The 18183-nt window shown below is 38.3% G+C and overlaps 1 protein-coding gene across 1 annotated transcript; it reads left to right on the forward strand.

Annotated features, from left to right (window-relative positions):
- The first annotated feature begins 4829 nt into the window (after positions 1–4829).
- On the forward strand, positions 4830–17608 carry ttc21b (tetratricopeptide repeat domain 21B). Its single transcript, XM_039817988.1, has 29 exons — positions 4830–5035; positions 5394–5523; positions 5653–5763; positions 5861–6027; positions 6180–6302; positions 6701–6858; positions 7469–7553; positions 7714–7812; positions 7937–8129; positions 8233–8330; positions 8671–8871; positions 9121–9250; positions 9332–9489; positions 9867–10091; positions 10687–10925; positions 11368–11440; positions 13944–14054; positions 14138–14276; positions 14556–14662; positions 14856–15044; positions 15265–15375; positions 15480–15561; positions 15679–15829; positions 15910–16071; positions 16186–16381; positions 16704–16928; positions 17082–17202; positions 17300–17367; positions 17448–17608. Exons 1-29 carry the CDS (start codon positions 5012–5014, stop codon positions 17523–17525), a joined length of 3954 nt encoding a protein of 1317 aa, XP_039673922.1. The 5' UTR covers positions 4830–5011; the 3' UTR covers positions 17526–17608.
- Positions 17609–18183: the final 575 nt, after the last annotated feature.

The raw sequence follows: 18183 nt of genomic DNA on the forward strand, positions 1-18183 counted from the left end.
TCAAATTCATTCACATACTTCATCTCAGCCTGATGTGTGCTACCTATGTACTATTTACAATATTGCTAATGTTGTACAGATTTTATCATGAAACTGAGCTAAAAGCAGTCTTCAACTGAAGATTTGCTTTTCAAAGTTAGGAATTTAGGAAAAAGCCTACTGTATGTTGTTTGTGTCTGTTTTCGTTCCTAGTTGTTTTTGATGATGGACCTCAAAGTAATTATTATGGAAGTATGGAATTTATTGAACAATTACTATTTATTACCTGTGATTTGAAACCAAATATTAGTCTCCATTATCTGCTGTATTCAGGCAGACAGGGATACTATACATCCAACAGGAACTTTGAGGTGAACAATTTAAATGTCTATGAAAACTGCTATATTGACAGTAATTTAACTTCATAAGACAAAGCCCTGAGTTTGATTACTGGTGATGTTATATGACTGTGCTGTCCAAGCTTTACTTTTTACTGCATTTTTTTATTTGGAAAGGATGACAAGAACAAGGTAGATGATGGTTTATGTGTTTACTGTTTTTTCACAACTTTTCCTCTCAGTCTTTATCATGTAAAATATCTAAGTTGGATGAAAGACAAATGATTGTCTCAAGGACATGGCATCACACATCTCATGTTTCCATCTTCTGTTTACATTTTATTGTGGCCAGTGTGTTACTTTCATCATTTCTTCCCATAGCTATGACAACCACCCTAAAATGTCACAACTACATCTGTTGTTCCATATTATAAAAGTAAAATTCCATTCATGTAAGTATATTTTGCATGTAAATAAAACATTCATTACTTAAACTATACTAAATGCATAATGAAAGAATGTTTTGATTACATAGAATGTAACATTTCCCGTCATTCATATGCATAATGCTTGTAGTGTATAAATTAACTGCATGCAAGACACTGCTATAACCCATTTCACTGAAACGCCAACATAATAAAGATTACATGTACCTCAACTATGCTTAAAACATTCATTACATTTCTTTATATAAAAGACATTGCTTCTTTTTGAGCTGACTGTGAGAGGTGTTCTCCCAGAGTGAGACTAACTGCTTTGCTTGCTTTTCTCCAGGAAGAATGACCCTGTTATTATCTATGTTCTGGTGAAACTGTGTACTACTTTATGCATGTCCCTCTGTCTCTTCAAAATCTCTGTTACAGAAATAACTGTTCAGTTGTATCATGCAACGTTCAGCAACATTTTTATATACGTACATATCTTTTGCTTTAAATTGTTGTAGATATGTGATGGGAGTATGCATATACTGCATGACTGGTGACACTATTCCCTTATTAATTCATGTTTCTCCAACTAAGAGTTTTTTTTTGTTTTTTGAAGACTACATTTTTGGGTTCGTAATGTTTAACTGCTGCTGAGTCTTAAAGTCAGAGCACACCTAAGTGTTTATTTCTTTACAAAATGCTTATTTTCTTATGCTGAGATTTTCATTGTGATTATTTATATAAATGTATTATTAAGCAGCATTTTAGAGCCAATTCCCTACTTCAACTGCACTTCATATATTTATCATATTTGTTTAGTAAACTAATGTGATTGATATAAGGCAGGCAAGTATTCAAGATGGTAGTTGCATGAAATCGATGAGTAATGCAGTCATTATAACTTTTCCGTTACTTTTCAGCTATTACAGGGAGGGGATTTCATTTTGAAAAATGGATCTAAAGTGCTAACCACAATCAGTTATATCAGTTTATGACTGTTACAATGCTGATTGCTATAACCGCAGTCAGCATTAGTGTAATTTCAGAACCTGTAAAATGTTGAAGTTATCAGTGTCCGTTTCATGTGCAAAACATAACGAGCACTCAAACTGTAAATGATTCAAATTATATTGATCTCTTGAATCTCTTGAGATATTGAAAGCATTTGTGAATGTCTAACTTTTAAAAAATCATCTTGAGTGACATGACAATACATTATACCAGTATTTAATAAAAAAAGAATAGTTAGTCTGTCCTGCCCAGGAGCTTCAGAACCGAAATGTGCAGTGCAGTATGTTTTAGCATCATATTTGCAAGAAGCTAGAATCTGGTTCCTAAGCGCGCTGTGTGGCTTCTGCCGGAAACTATTAGCATCTTAAGTGGGTGGAACATTTTATTAATTATTAATAACAGTCCAAATATTCATTAGAGTCCGAGCACGCTTTTTCCTATTGTGGCTGCTGAATCCGGAGGGCAGTAAACAAGAGGCTGATGGCAAAGTGCTGATTATTCCTGCCATACTGTCTCACAATTATGTGATTATCAGTTTGCGCCACACCCACTCACAGTAGCCTACTTTATGACTCACATGTTGTTTTCATGACAAATTATTGCCTATAATTTCATCTGATGAATGCCTGTGACTGAAAAACAGCACACAGCTCCTCTGATGGTAACTGGTGGGGTTACTGATTGTCTATTTTAATGACCATTAAATCAAGAGTGATTCTGCAGATTCTCCTTGCCGGTTGCCCAGCAACATGACATCAAGCTTCTTTGTTAGACTGCATTAGGCTGGAAGGTCGGAAGTTGGTCTGCCGTCTCCACCCCAGGAGTCTCGCAAGCTGGGCAATAATATGTGGACATGTTATATGTGGAAGGATGTCTTTTTGGCTTGGGATCTAACCACTGGCATGCATGGAAGGGCATGGGGAAAAACAATTCAAAGAGAAATTTGAGAATGCTGCCCATAACAGATCTGTAGCCTAATGTAATTTTCTGTGGATAGATAGGAGGCAAATCCCATTAGATTTGGGTAGTGGTGAGTACCCCCCTATCCTTCCCTATGTGCTAATAGACAGACACACAGACTCACATACAGACACTCACACTCTCACTTTTTATCTCAACTGCTAAATCGCACACACTCATACACATGTCGTGTTTCAAGTGAACCACACCCACAGTAACTCACAACACATGCTAAAAAAACACATTGACCATTAGAAATACAACAGAGAATATAGTTACAGCAAATATGTAAGACATTAGAAATCCTTGACCATCAACATAATACCTGTTGTATGTTTACAAGAGTAAATTAGTACATGCACTGAAGTGCAAGACAATCACGTTTCAAGCAACACAACAAGAAATAAAAGAGTTAAACTGCAAGTGAGCTGCTTGGGCATGGCTCTTTGATCAGTAATGGTCTGTACAAACCACAATGGATATATCCATTAGAATGCTATAGCACTTTATCCCAGGGGATACATATTCCAAAGTCTTTCCTCTAATAGGGTTTTAGATGCATTCTTTGTAAGTGCAACAACACATGCAGTATTTATTGCTATTTGCTAAGTACAACACCTTGACTATCTATCATATACTCTGTATGAATATCATGGAAAATATTATTGATTTAATTTGGATTAATTAATTAATTAACACAAAATAGTTCATATTAATAGAATTCATCATGCATATTTGTTGTGGTAAAATAACCCCTGACAACATGGGTTAAAAACTCTGAGCTAAATTGTGTGGTACAGTACACAGACTTTTCCCATTGCTGCACATGCTCAGAGCTCGATACCAACCTGATTTACTCTTCCATTGATGTGTGCTGCAGAGAGTAATGATTATGTGCCAGAGTTAGTGCTAAACAGTATCTGACAAGGCATGGAAAGGTCTCTCTTGGAACAGTTGCACCAACGCCGGACACTGGCTGCTCCTGTCATGGACTAAACACTGTAGACATCAAGCGTTCGTACTTAACAGTCAATGCATGGTGTTGCATAACATTTGGCCACCAATTACCATTGGCTGGATGGAAATATGTTTCCACTGCAGATGGTAAACTACGTAAAGAGGTGTTAATAGATGAGAATTTGCACAGACAGTCTCGTTTGGATGAGCTGAACAATATTTTATTTTATAGTTTATATTACAGAATAACCAAAATTAGATAATATGTTGGCATTGTCTTTAAATGTCTTTCCTTATCTGAGGATGGTAAATTGCGTAGGTCTGGCAAACAGAAGGCCAGCCCAACATGCTACTGATCACATTAATCCAAACTCTGTGAGTGTAACAGCCACTGAGCTCCCTGAAATCATTTCCATGTATTCAAAGTAGATTTAACCTACCTCGACATGCATTTTTCCCCTGCTTGCTTCAAATGCCGTAGAAGTGGTTTTGACTATCTTATAAAATCCTTGCGCATAGTAAAATTCCCCAATTAATTTAATGCAGGCCTAGGCTATAACCACTCCACATACACCTTTGTTGCATAAGATCACCAAAATCAGAATCAGAAAAGTTTTATTGCCAGGTAAGTAGCACTTACTAGGAATTTGCTTTGGTTTGGTGCATACATATTTAAACATTAATATTAAATAAACAAACAACAATAATATACATATAACTATATAATAATAACAACAATGCATTATTATTATTATTATTATTATTATTATTATTATTATTATTATTATTATTATCATGAATAGTATCACATGTTATAAAAGGATGACTGCGCCACCTAGAGATACAAAGGCGACACTAACTCGAGTCGACTCAAATGTAAAGATGGCGTCCATAGATGTGGCACTAGGTTCCTGAGTTTAATCTGTCAGGCTCACTGCAAGACTGAGAGGCCATTGAAACTGTTTACCAACGCTGTTTACCAATCATCACCCAAAAAAACTTTACTAAATAAATGTTTAGAATGCAGAAAAAATATAATCTATGGTTGGGGTTTTGGTCTGCCAATCATACTCAAGGAGGCAGATACAAGCAGCCAGCGAATAAGTGGTGCCTGAAAGGAAAAAATCAGGGAAAAATACTTCCTTAATATGTAGTTGTTACTAAGTTACCGGGCAACGCTAAAGGAGTTGGTGCAAGATTGCGAAAACCCAACAACAACAACAACAACAAAAAAAATATATATATATATATATATATCTATGCTAAAGTACAATACGCACAGGTTAAATTATTATTATTTTTACGTCAGTTACTGTTTAAGCACAAAGCGTCTCAGCCAAGATGGAGGATGAAGAGACAACGTTGGTAAGCGAGCATGTTTTATTGATATGCTAGCTAACTAGCTAGCTAACGTTACAGCAAACCAATGCTCCAGATATAATGTTAACACTAAACCAGTCAAATGGCAAAATGATACAGAGTGAGAAGTAACACTGTTAACGTTAGGTATAAATGAGAGAGGACTTTTCGTCAGACCTTTCAAAAAGTAATAATAGCTGTGGCGAAGAATGATATCGGCTAACGTTAATGTCAATGACGTTATTTAACGTTAACTAAGTTAGCTGACATAACGTTACTGAAGCTAAACGCAGGGTTCCTTTTTTAACGTTGTGTTTCCATGTCACTTTGTGTCACGCAGTGATCTTTCTGTTTTTTTCCACAGGCTTTGATCAGGTGCTATTGCTATGAAAAGTATTTTAATCACGCTGTAAACGCTGCAGCAGCTGCTAAGAGGAAATTCAGCAATGATCCTATATACAGTTTTTTTCATGCATACGGTACCCTTATGCAAGGTAAGCTTAAAAGAATAAAATTACAGCAATAGTTGTTATAGTTATAACAATAGAATGGACCATTTCTGGTTAGACTAGTGTATATTTGTCATCTGACATACATGCACTTATGTCATTATTTTAATACAGATCAAATTCAAGAAGCCTTAATAGAGTTGGACACAATAAGAGATAGTCAAGATTTATCTCTCTGCACATTAATGGCCCTTGTCTATGCTGAGAAAAAAAAGACAAACCCAGGTGAGCCATAGTCCTTTATATTTATATCACAGATATTTGCACAAAGGACTGGACACGCATGTTGGTAATATTCTAATAAGTGCCTTTATATTCACAGACAGAGAAGTCATTCAAGAACTTGATGCTAAGGTCAAAGAGGATCGTAAAAGTGCACCTCCCAAGAGTCTGTACTATGCTGGGATGTTTCTCTGGCTGTTAGGGCGAAATGATAAGGCAAGGGAGTACATAGAGAGAATGATCAAACTTTCCAATGGCTCGAGAGAGGTGAGATTAGCATTTTTGTCATTTAGAAATGCATCAGTATCACTTTTACATTTTCATGCAAAGTCTTGAAATGTATGTAATGGTAAGAGGGGCATTCTGGCTTCTCACCCATTTGCACTCTTGTAAAATGTTGACTGATATGTGTTGTTCAGGGTATAATCCTAAAAGCCTGGATAGATGTGACATCTGGTAAAGACACCTACGCCAGAAAGGCTGGAAAGTACTTTGATGAAGGACTGAAAGAGAGAGCAGATGTTTTTGCCCTGATGGGAAAGGTGAGATGGGGATTACAAATCCATATTGAATAATCATTCTCAATCACAGCTGAATATGTTACGATGGTATAATTTCTCATATTTCCTATGCCTCTTATAGTACTTATTGTGTTTCTAATTGACTCTGTGTTTTATTTGTCTCTTGCCAACACTGTGTTTGGTGTATAATTACTGTTAAGTTCAGCTATTCCATTTATCATATGAAATATCTTTCAGTTTTTTTGGAGAGTGTATTGTTTGGATTATTCTTCTGTAACTTGCTTTAATTGATGTTCTTGATAGGTTTATTATTATTAGACAGTTAGACATTTCGCTCATATTGAATACGAAAGTAATAATAATATTGGGTACAAGCTCGGGTGTATGATAAACCCTAAGTGACGTTTTGTCTGTCCTAGGCACAATACTATGAATATCGTCAGAACTACTCCGGAGCATTGGAGATGGTTAACCAGGTCATTGTTAGTTTCCCTGGGTTCTTGCCTGCCCTCATCAAGAAGATGAAACTGTTGCTCAGCCTTCAAGACTGGGAGCAAACCATGGATGCAGCACACAGGTAATTGATGAGGTGGTTAGGTGGTTTCTCCTAAATCATACACAGATCATGTCTTTCTTAGTCTAAGCCTATCTGAGGGTTACAATGTCTCTGGTGAGATCATGAAGTGCAACGACATTTGTAATCACGACCAAGGATGCAAGAAAAAACATAATCTGCCTTACAAATGGCTCAGCATTCAAGTGCAAATAAAACACTAGCATGATGCCTCAAACCAGTGCATACTGATGAAGCCATTGTTTGTGCTCACCCCTCTGGACCTTGGCCAGTGTCAAACCGCATAAAAAGACCTTTCAGCCAAAGTGAAGAAGTCTAACACAATTCCAAGGATTTGCTGATGCAGGTTTGCTGAAGAGAAAGAAGAGTTGCCCCAAGCTTAGAGCCGCTGTGGTGCCCTCATGATGTGAAGTAGGATGGATGCAGCCAGCATACAGTATACTTCACATCCTTTGATGGCCTTCACAGTTCCTTTTAGTTTTAATGTTATTTGTCTGGCTCAACTCAGTACTGCAGCAGTAATCATATATTATATTACTATTAATCAATGAAATTCAAGCTTATCAAGTGTGGGAGATGGACTTCATTCACAGTGCCTTGTGTCATATTTCAGGCTTTTACAGAAGGATAAAAATAATCTGGAGGCACTACAGATGCTAGCTCTACATTCTTTATGTAGAGATGGAGATATTACTGAGGTAAAGTTCACATTTTTACTTGTTAATATTTTTTAACTGGTAGGGATTATAAATCGGCAGGAATTTAAAAAGAAATTGTACACACTGGCATTTACCATCATGGAGCTGTGGTGAAGTGCTGATCAATTTACAGAAGCGGTTTTTATATCCTTCTTGGCAGTCGGTAAAGCAGCTTTCAAACCTCATCAGCAGCTTGGAGATTCTGGAACCACACAACCCAGAGCTTTTCTATAGGATGTCTCTAGCTTTTACACGTGTTGTAAGACAATTTTCACTATTCTTTCTAAATTCCTAATAGTAAACCGTTTTGGTCCTCATTACGTCTAAAGAGTTGTTTGACTTGTATGGAATTTCAGCATTTACAGTGTTTCTTGTTTTCATAGTGCGGACGAAATGAGAAATTGATTGAGCAGACGTTTAGGATGGTGGAAAGAGCCTTCTCTGTGGCAGCGGGGGACTCTGATTTAGCCACAGAGTTGGGCTACCAGATGGTGCTTCAGGGCAGAATCAAGGAGGCTATGAAGTGGTACAAGACAGCCATGACTCTGGATGAGACAAGTGTTTCTGCTTTGATTGGTAATATGTTACAATTATTTACCTGTTGTCTCAATGACACTCAGGGTTCATACATACATTTTTTATCTCTGAAGATATAAAGTTTTTTCTTTTTGTCACTCAGGTATAATTCGTTGCCAGCTGATAGAGGGCCAACTTGAAGACGCAGAACAACAGTTGGAATTTCTCACAGAGATTCAACAATCTATTGGAAAATCAGGGGTAACGTCTTTTTATAAAGTCTGACAACAACAAAAAAATGTTTTCCACTCCAGCAAGAGTATCCTAGAGGAAGAGGCTTATCATTGTTTAATTTATTATGCTTTAAAAACTGTTTGAAAAGCACTAAGCAAGAGCACCTGGCAGGATAGGCAGCAGCTGCTCCTGTAGGTCTTCAGTGTTTTCTCTTCAGTTATTCTTCCCGTGAGACTTTTGTTTTTTTTTGCTTGTGTTTTTGATCCATCTTGTACAGAATGCCTAGTCAAGTTTTCCTCTTTGCTACCTACCTCTACCATCTTTGCATTTCTCCATCTATAAGTAAATCATTTTTTGTTACCCTCAGGAGCTACTCTACCTACGTGCCGTTCTGGCAGTGAAAAAGCGGCGGCCCCAGGAAGAAGTGACCAATCTGTTGAATGATGCAGTGGACACACACTTCTCCACACTTCAGGGTTTGCCTCTGGGAGTGGAGTACTTTGAAAAGCTGAACCCTGACTTCCTGTTGGAGATAGTCAAAGAGTATCTTGCACTGTGTCCAGCTAAGGTACGACTGGGAGACCCATCATTGACAGGGTGCTCGTTGGTCCTTAAAATGTGTATGTAAATCCTGGGCCTTAAATTTGGGCAGTGCAAGAGAGCATCAGTCAGTTATGCATTAATTTTGATACTCGTGATTTTTTATTTCACACATTTGGGTTAAGTATGATATGTATATGCATCCTGTCTTAGTGAGACTTATCAAAAAGTTATAGAATATGTGCATTAAATACGACTTTTACTGTTCTTGTTTTAGCCTTCAGCCCAGGGCCAGTCTCCTGCTCCTCAGCTCCAGCACTGTGCCACATTGTTGGATACTGTGGTCAAGATTGTGCCAGGTCTCCCTCAAGGGGTATTCCTTCTAGCCAAAGTCAGATATCAGTCTGGTGAGCACTGCATTTAAAATATGTTTTGGTTTCTTTTCTGCAAATGCTATTTTAAACTGCATTGTTTCTGTGTTTATTCAGGTGACATTGATGCTGCGCAGAGCAGTCTTCAACATTGTCTGGACCAGTGCCCTTCTCATGCAGATGCTCATCTGCTAATGGCACAGCTCCATTTGCTGCAGGGTAACTTCTCAATGTGTTCCCAGTCTCTTGAACTCTGCCTCAGCCATAACTTTGAGGTAAGATCACCACCAAGATGGACAGTATTATTGGCTGCTAAATGTTTACTAGACAGTGTGCATTCAGGCACTTATTGGACCCATGACTAATGTGCAAATACATTGCAGCTTTATTTGTAACATTTAGGAGCATTTCAGCTTGTCCTCGGTTAGGCATAGTAATACAGAAAAGGGTGTCGCTGAAGGGAAGAAGAAAATTGCATTCGGTAAATATACTTTGTCTCCACAGAGGGGAACATGAAGATGTTGTCAGCAGTGACAAGATATCAGTGTATATTGTTAAATGCCAACAGTTAGCTGGGTTGGGATGATCAAAATTACTTCTGTGGTGAATTTTATTCTTGTCTAAATGGGTCGTGACTTCTCGTCTATTCCAGATTCGAGAACATCCGTTGTACCACCTGATCAAGGCTCAGGCTAAGAAGAAAATGGGCGAGCTGACGGAGGCTATTCAGACACTGCAGGTGGCCATGAGTCTTCCAGGTGTCCGCAGAGCTGGATCCTCGTCCAAGTCCAAGAACAAGAAGATTGAGTTGAGTCCTGCTGACTGTCTCTCTGTGTTCTTGGAGTTAGCTGAGGCTCTGTGGCTCAACGGAGAACAGGTAACATTTTGAGTTTTGATGTATGAAGACTTGTACATGATACTATCCTCTAGATATTGTTCTTTATGGTTGATGTTGATGAATTCTAATTTTAAGACGGTTCTCTATCTTTGAAACTGGTGATGTGAGGACTAATGTAAAATGTAGATGTGTTTCAGTTTTGGGGAATGAACTTTGAAAACGTTGAAAATGTGTATGTCTGTTGAGTTTCAAAAAAGCTTTAAAAATCAAAAATAATTAAGGGTTATGAAGTAATTTGATTACAATGTAAAATGACTAAGATTGTACTCAAGTATTTAGTTTCATTTAGTTTTGTTGGATTTCTGGGTGATTCTATGGGGATTATAGGTTAGGCATAAATAAGCTTTGGCTTCAGCCTATTCCTTTTTCGGTTAGCCACGGTGGCAAATTGTGGGAAATAATTCTTTCATGTATGTTAATCGAAATAAAATTATTCATCATCATGTGAAGCAGTGTACTCTGCTGTGAGTATTTTATGGTTTTCATCCAAGTAGTGTTTTTGTGTTTTTCCACATTTGCCCTGCCTTGAAGGAAAAAATACAGTATACACTTGTGAATTTATTTAATATTTCAGCATGAAGCAGCAAAGGTGATGCAGGATGCCATCAATGAGTTCTCGGGAACCTCAGAGGAGCTACGTGTCACTATTGCCAATGCGGACCTGGCCCTGCTGCGTGGGGACACCGAGCTGGCACTGAGTATGCTCCGAAACATTACCCCTGAGCAGCCCTACTACATCCAAGCCAAGGAGAAAATGGCAGACATATATCTGAACCACAGAAAAGACAAACGTCTGTATGCAAGCTGTTACAGGTGAGCGGTACATCTGGATCAAAATGAGCGGGGGAATAATCTTGATGTAAGATAGTAGCAGAACATATGAGTGACTATACTCCTTCTGAAACCTAATGCATTGTAAATGTTTGTCTCGAACCGTAATGGCTGAAACTTAATTAAATACATGACTCGAGGATATTCAGCCATAGTGCATCAACATTTCATCCAGCTGTGTCTGTAGTAGGAAGACCACAAGCATAAAGTAAATCAAATTAAATCAAATTTAACTGAAGCCATTCATCCAGTAAAGATGAAATTTGCACAGCTGCCTCCAGTCGTCTGCTGCTCTCTGATGCTACTGGTATTAACGGCTGAGACGTAGTAAAGCTTGACTGAACCCCAGACCAGCAGAGACCTACTGTAGGTCTACGTGTTGAAGTACACCATATGTGATGTGATATATTTGTCTTTTCTCCAGAGAAATGGTGGAGAAGCTGCCCAGCCCTCACACATACCTCTTATTAGGTGATGCCTACATGAACATTCAAGAAGTAAGTGTTCGATGTGATTCATCTGTGTCTTATGAGATATGTTTTGGGACTGATTTGTGTGGCTATTGGCTTTAAATGTGCTGCGTGCTTCAAATAAGCATATTCTTGTAAGTCTAATCACAGTTTTATTTTGTTCAAGTCTTTTATACCTTTTTTTCAAAAAGTCAAAGGTGTAATGAAAAGCTGTCCGTCAGAGAGATTATAATTAGAGGAGTTATACAAATGTGAAGCCTCCGTATGGTGTAATCACTTCTGTTCTGAGTGTCTTTACACTTCTACATTCCTTGTCTTACCATTCATGTAAAGGAGCTTTGCTGTTTTTTCTCTGCTGTGTTGTGTTTGAGCTGTAATGAAGTTCATCACCAAGGTCTTACCTTGGATGATTACTATCTAAAAGGAACACAGGGTGTCCCATTTCCAATCCTTGCCCTGCAGTTGAGAGCAGCATGATAAATCCGAATAGTTTTGGGGATGCTTTTCTGTAAAATATAGAAAACTTACAAGGAACGCTCCGCAATGCTACTGCACATATCTCTGAAAGAGGAGCCAGGAATTGAGCACATTTCTGGTTGAGTGAGCTATCAAATTGAAAGGTTACGTCATGAAACATTATCCAGAATCCGCAAAACATTGTTTAGACACAGGGTGTCTCCATCCTTGATAATCAGTGTAAGCCTCTTAGAACTGAATGAGTGCAACGCAAGTCATCGGCCCTAACTGGACATTAAATAAACAAATCTACTCCCCCTCTTGGCAGAGCATAAATGCATTTATTTCAATAATTTGGCCTTTTCTCAGTTTTCCATGTGTCCTGGAAAACCTAAGAAAATGTACACTAGTTTTCAAGTTGATCTCAAATATGAGAGGAGAAGTTAACCCTTGTGTTGTCTTCCCGTCGACCATTAACTTTTTGTCCTTATGGGTCAAAATTGAAAATAAATGTTAATGTTTTTGTGACTTTTTTCAAAACTTTGTATATTCATGGTCAATAAACCTAATTTATGTGACATTATACCTATTTTTTTGGTTAAAAAAAAGCAGAAATTATTAATTATTTTTTAACACATAGTTAAAATCAGAGGATGTTGAGTGGATCACAGTTTAGTCAGGATATACTGTTTTGAAACCATTTAAACATTGTTTTAAATGCTATAAAATTGAATAAAACACCCATAGTTCAATGAAAGTAATCATCAATTTACATGCGAAGAATGTTTAATGGGTTCCATTCAACTTGCATCCATGTTAATTTTGGGCAATTTGGATGAAAGAAACCCATATTTGTGATATAAAAAACTTTGAAAACGGGTCAAATTTGCCCCTAAGACAACACAAGGGTTAAATGTCCTGGAAAATAGTGTGTTGAGAGTGAATTCAATTAAATTCAAATAACTTTGTTTGTCCCCGAGGGGCAATTAAGAGGCACAAAGAGCAGCACACAAAGGACAGTTCACAGACAAGATTCAAATACAAACAGATACATGAATAACATTGTCATGGACAAGGTCAATACAAACCACAATTTCAAGGTGCTGTGGTGCATGTGGTGCATTAAATGTACCCATCTTAACTCAACTTAGCACTTAACCCTAAAATAAATATTAAAATACTGTGCTCTGTCTTGACAGACAACCACATCCTTCAATCAAGTTTTCAGAATAACAGGAAGCACTTTATTAACATGTGATATAATGCTTTCCCTCCCTCCTGTAGAGGGAGAGCAAGCTGTTAGAAATCCTGAAACAGCAAGCAGTTAAGTTAACAGCTATGTTTAGGACAGATAGGAATCAAGTATTTTAAAATCACCCACTGCATGGATAGTACACAGAGGATCATGAACAGCACACCCCCTGGGAACAGAAGCTTAACAAAAATCAACTCATTCCTAGGTCAGAGGAAACTACAGTAGAAGATTGTGACACATTATTTGATATAGGCTATATAAAGGAGAAAACCAGATGAATGGTTACCACACACTGTTTTACTCACATGTTCAAGGGAAATAAGCACTGTAGGCAATACTAGAGAAATAGTTTAGGAAATTATTTTCTCATTCATGCACAACCCAGAATGTTAGGTAATAGGGTAATATAACGTAGCTGATTTTCTAATTATTATAGTAAATTATTATTTAGTGGTCTTGTCCCTACACTCGTAACAAACAGTGAAACACTCATAGAACGAAAGTCTCATCAGAAGGTTGTTCAGTAATTATTTACTTTGGAAAGGGACACATTGTGCCTGCATCTAAGTGATTTGAGGAAGATGAAACAGGAAGTCAAAGAGGAGGAGGTATGGTCACCTCTTAAGGTCACAGGCATGTTGACACATACTCATTCAAGGCTACATAGATCTTATCCTAGCCTTAAGGTGTTTACCACATGTTTGCAACAATTTGTAAATAATGAAATGCATTTTCTTTCTGGAATACTTTCCTTGACTTTCGGAATAATATTTACAAAAACTTCAAACCAACAACCCCGTCCAATTTGTTTTTCCTCAGCCTGAGAAAGCCATTGAGGTTTTTGAGCAAGCTCTGAAGAAAAACCCCAAAGATGGTGCTTTAGCCAGCAAGATTGGGAAAGCCCTGGTCAAGACTCATAACTACGTCAAGGTTTGTGTCGTACACTCATTTAAAGATAAACACGATTCACCTACAGAAAAAAACAGCCTTGTGTCAACACTGTTGTTACGCAGGCAATAAATTACTACGAAGCAGCCCTAAAGACGGAGCAACAGAACTTCCTCCGCTACGACCTGGCTGAGCTGCTGATGAAGATGAAGCAATATGAGCGCTGTGAGAGAGTCCTGCAAGAAGCTCTGGTCCATGAGCCAGGTACTTCAGACATCACAATTTTTACACACCGTGAACTCCTGACGTCAAAAACACCACAAGAGAATCTAGTCATTATGATGTTTGTGCAATTGCAAATAATGTTTAAGTACAAACAACTCGATGCAAAGAAAATATTAGCAAATATGCTTTATGGCAATGCCAAGCAGCTTTGAATTTGTAAAGCAGTTTAAAACTTCTCTCTTTGTGTGACTGATTGTTTTTAGTTGCTTATTATTTAGTTGCCTTTTTAACTTGATTTTTTTCTTTGGACCTACCCAGTGAATGAACTGCCGGTGCTCTCGGATGATTGCCGTTATCTGGTCCTGTTGGCAAAGATCCAAAATAAGGTTGACAAAAATGAGGAAGCTTTACTTTCCCTACAAAGAGTAAGTGGTTGCAGAAGTGATGCGGCTCTCTGAGACGTTGTCATCTTTTCACATTTTGTAACCAGTATTTTTTGCGTGATTATTTCCAAGCAAAACTTGCCAGTCTGCCTAAAAAGACAGACAAAGTAACTTCATTAGGATGATGTTTATTATTGTTTTCAATATGAGGATGTGATTTTGTGATTGTGTATAGGCCCGGGATGTGCAGGCCAAGGTGCTGAAGCGGGTGCAGTTGGAGCAGCCGGACGCCGTCCCCATGCAGAAGCAGCTTGCAGCCGAGATCTGCGCTGAGATCGCTAAACACTACACAAGTCAGAGGGGCTATGAGAGAGCAGTCAAATTCTACAAAGAAGCTCTTGTGTATTGTGAGACCGATCGCAAGGTCAGTGCAGCTGAATCAAAAACGTCCTGTGTACTCACTGCAGCTGTGGTTACCAAGCACTGGCATCTTTTAGAGTCTGGGGCTTGTGTTTGTGAAATTTTGTGTTTGTGATCTTAGTTGTTGATAGTTTGATTTAAGAGAAATCTGAATTATTTACTCTACATTATTTTACCAAGAATGTTGTCACATGAATTCAAATGAATGCTGTCCTTGTTCCTAGGTGATGCTGGAGTTGGCACGGTTGTACCTTACTCTAGACGAGGTTGATGCGTGCCAGGAGCAGTGCAGCGTCATATTGAAGAATGACCAGTTTAACGAAGACGCAACCCTGGTTTGTTCTATCTTACGCCACAGTTTTGACCGTAACCTTTTTTTTTTTTTCTTTTTTTTTTAACTAATTCATAGAATTTATTTCTTACATATGTTTGTCCTTAGATGATGGCTGACATTCTGTTTAGGAAGCAGGACTATGAAAAGGCAGTTTTCCACTTTCAACAACTCCTGGAGCGCAAACCAGGTGCAATAGAGCCACGTTTTAAATTTCTTTTTTAAAGTTGCGGTGAATGTAAATGTGAATTGGTGATCTGACCTTCTCTAAATGGAAAGCATAATAACTTACACCTGTTGCTTTCAGACAACTACCCAACACTGTCACGTCTCATTGACTTGTTGAGGAGGGCAGGGAAGTTGGAAGAAGTTCTCAGATTTCTTGATATGGCAGAAAAACATTCTTCCAGGACTAAGTTTGACCCCGGGTTCAACTACTGCAAAGGACTTTATCTTTGGTAAGTTCGGAAGAGCCTTTCCTCGGAATATGGCGACATCTGTTTTGAGATTAGCGACTAAACTTGTGCTTGCTGCTCAGGTTCACAGGAGAACCTAATGATGCTCTGTGGCACTTCAACAAAGCACGGAAAGACAATGATTGGGGTCAGAATGCTGTGTATAACATGATTGAAATCTACCTAAATCCTGACAATGAAACCATAGGAGGAGAAGTATTTGAGAATTTAGATGGTGAAATTGGGTAAGTGGCAGTAGACGCATACAAAGACTCTAGACTTAATACAGTTTATATTCTTGTGTTTGAAACCCACAGACTTATTACAGACATCTAATGCTTACCTTTGTCTCTCACCAGGAACTCCACAGAAAAGCAGGAGTCAGAACAGCTTGCTGTGAGAACAGCCGAGAAACTGCTGAAGGAGTTAAAGCCTCAGACACCAGGAGGACACACACAGCTTCGCATCCTGGAGAACTGCTGCTTACTGGCCACTAAACAGAAGGCCAATGTAGAGAAAGCCCTCAGTGTTTTCACTGAGATTGCAAACAATGAGGTAAGTAATCCCCAGGTGGCGTGCATGAGTTACATCACTCTCAGTTGAGTAAATATACCCACACTGTGTATTAAGTCACTCTTAATGTCAGTCACTCCATTTGGTTGTAAACTGCACATTACACTCTATCAGGCTGAATTTTAATGGAGCATGTACAGTATATGTCGTTGCTTGTACGGTTGTAATTCAGTTTTGTGAATTTTATTTATTAAAAAAACACAACTTTATGTCTTGAAATGAAGTTCGTATGGTTTCGGTGGAAACAAATGGAAGAAGGATAGTGGGGGAAGTGTCTTAAACAGGATTCTTTGGTTGAATTCAGAAAGACCACGTGCCAGCTCTGTTGGCCATGGCAACAGCTTACATGGTGCTGAAACAGACTCCAAGAGCCAGGAACCAGCTCAAACGCATAGCTAAGATGAACTGGAGCCTTGTTGACGCCGATGAGTTTGAGAAAAGCTGGCTGCTTTTGGCAGACATCTACATCCATTCAGGGAAGTATGACATGGCCGGGGACCTCTTGAAGAGATGCCACAATCATAACAAGGTCAGCCTGAAAATATTGTCTCTGCTTTTAAAAGGCTGTCCAATTTACACAAAACCTATTCCCCGTACTTTTGCAGATTTGCGTTACTTTTCAATGTTGAGGCTGTCTTTAAGTAAATTTCTTTGTGATAATAATTGCACTTTTTTTCCACAGTCATGCTGTAAAGCTTATGAATATCTGGGCTACATAATGGAAAAAGAGCAGGCATTCCGTGATGCAGCACTCAACTATGAACTGGCTTGGAAATATGGAAATCGGACAAACCCAACTATTGGTATGTCAACCAAAATCACGTCCAGTTCTATTTATAAGGACAAAAGGGATTCGAAGAATTATATTTCTAACATATACTGTCTGTTTGTTTATGTCAGGATACAAGCTTGCTTTCAACTACTTAAAAGCAAAGAGGCATGTTGATGCCATAGATGTGTGTCATAAGGTGAGACACCTGTGGATGTTTACAGTTTGAGAGATTAGATCTGTTTTTATACCGTGATTAATCTTAGCTGCCGTCCTCAGGTTCTGGCTGCTCATCCAAATTACCCGAGAATGAGAAAGGACATCCTGGACAAAGCTCGTGCTGCCATAAGAGCTTAATTTTGTGTGTGTGTGTGTGTGTGTGTGTGTGTGTGTGTGTGTGTGTGTGTGTGTGTGTGTGTGTGTGTGTGTGTGTGTGTGTGTGTGTGTGTGTGTGTGTGTGTGTGTGTGTGTGTGTGTGTGTGTGTGTGTGTGTGGGGGGGGGGTGTGGGTGAGAGAATGAGAGAGACAATGAAGCCAATGTTTCTGTAATAAAAATTAGGTACTTTGATTGATTCTACTTTTATTGTTTACCTTTTGCTGTCAAGTTAAAAGACTTAGTTGTATTATTTGTTTGGGGGAAAAAACATAAACACATTGCTATGTAAATTTGAGTATATGAATAGTTGGGTGCTGGCAAAACTGAACTGAGAGAACACAGTGCAGAGGGGTTCAGACACATACTCAGCTGAAAGCAGTTTTCTTTCTTTCCTCACAAAGCCAAACTCCTAAACACAACAACTGATTTTGGAACATAAAAACAAGAGTCTTTAACATTAACATTTAAGCTTTGTTTATAAAAAATTGAAGTGTGGTCCATCTGTTAGACAACCTATTTTTATTTTGATACATGACCTATTCATGTCGTATTTGAAATCATTTGCTACAGTTAATATATATGAAAACCAAAATTGAAATGTTTTATCTTGTGATAAATATTAAGCTGCAGATACATGTG

This window comes from Perca fluviatilis, chromosome 12 (assembly GCF_010015445.1).
Source record: "Perca fluviatilis chromosome 12, GENO_Pfluv_1.0, whole genome shotgun sequence".
Lineage (NCBI taxonomy): Eukaryota > Metazoa > Chordata > Actinopteri > Perciformes > Percidae > Perca > Perca fluviatilis.

What these genes read in the sequence shown, in the direction of transcription:
- ttc21b (XM_039817988.1), top strand. Translation starts at nt 5,012, where the DNA reads ATGGAGGATGAAGAGACAACGTTG. An exon ending in TTTTTGCCCTGATGGGAAAG is followed by an intron (nt 6,303 to 6,700) that starts GTGAGATGGGGA and finishes TGTCTGTCCTAG; the next exon opens with GCACAATACTATGAATATCG. An exon ending in ACTCCTGGAGCGCAAACCAG is followed by an intron (nt 15,562 to 15,678) that starts GTGCAATAGAGC and finishes TGTTGCTTTCAG; the next exon opens with ACAACTACCCAACACTGTCA.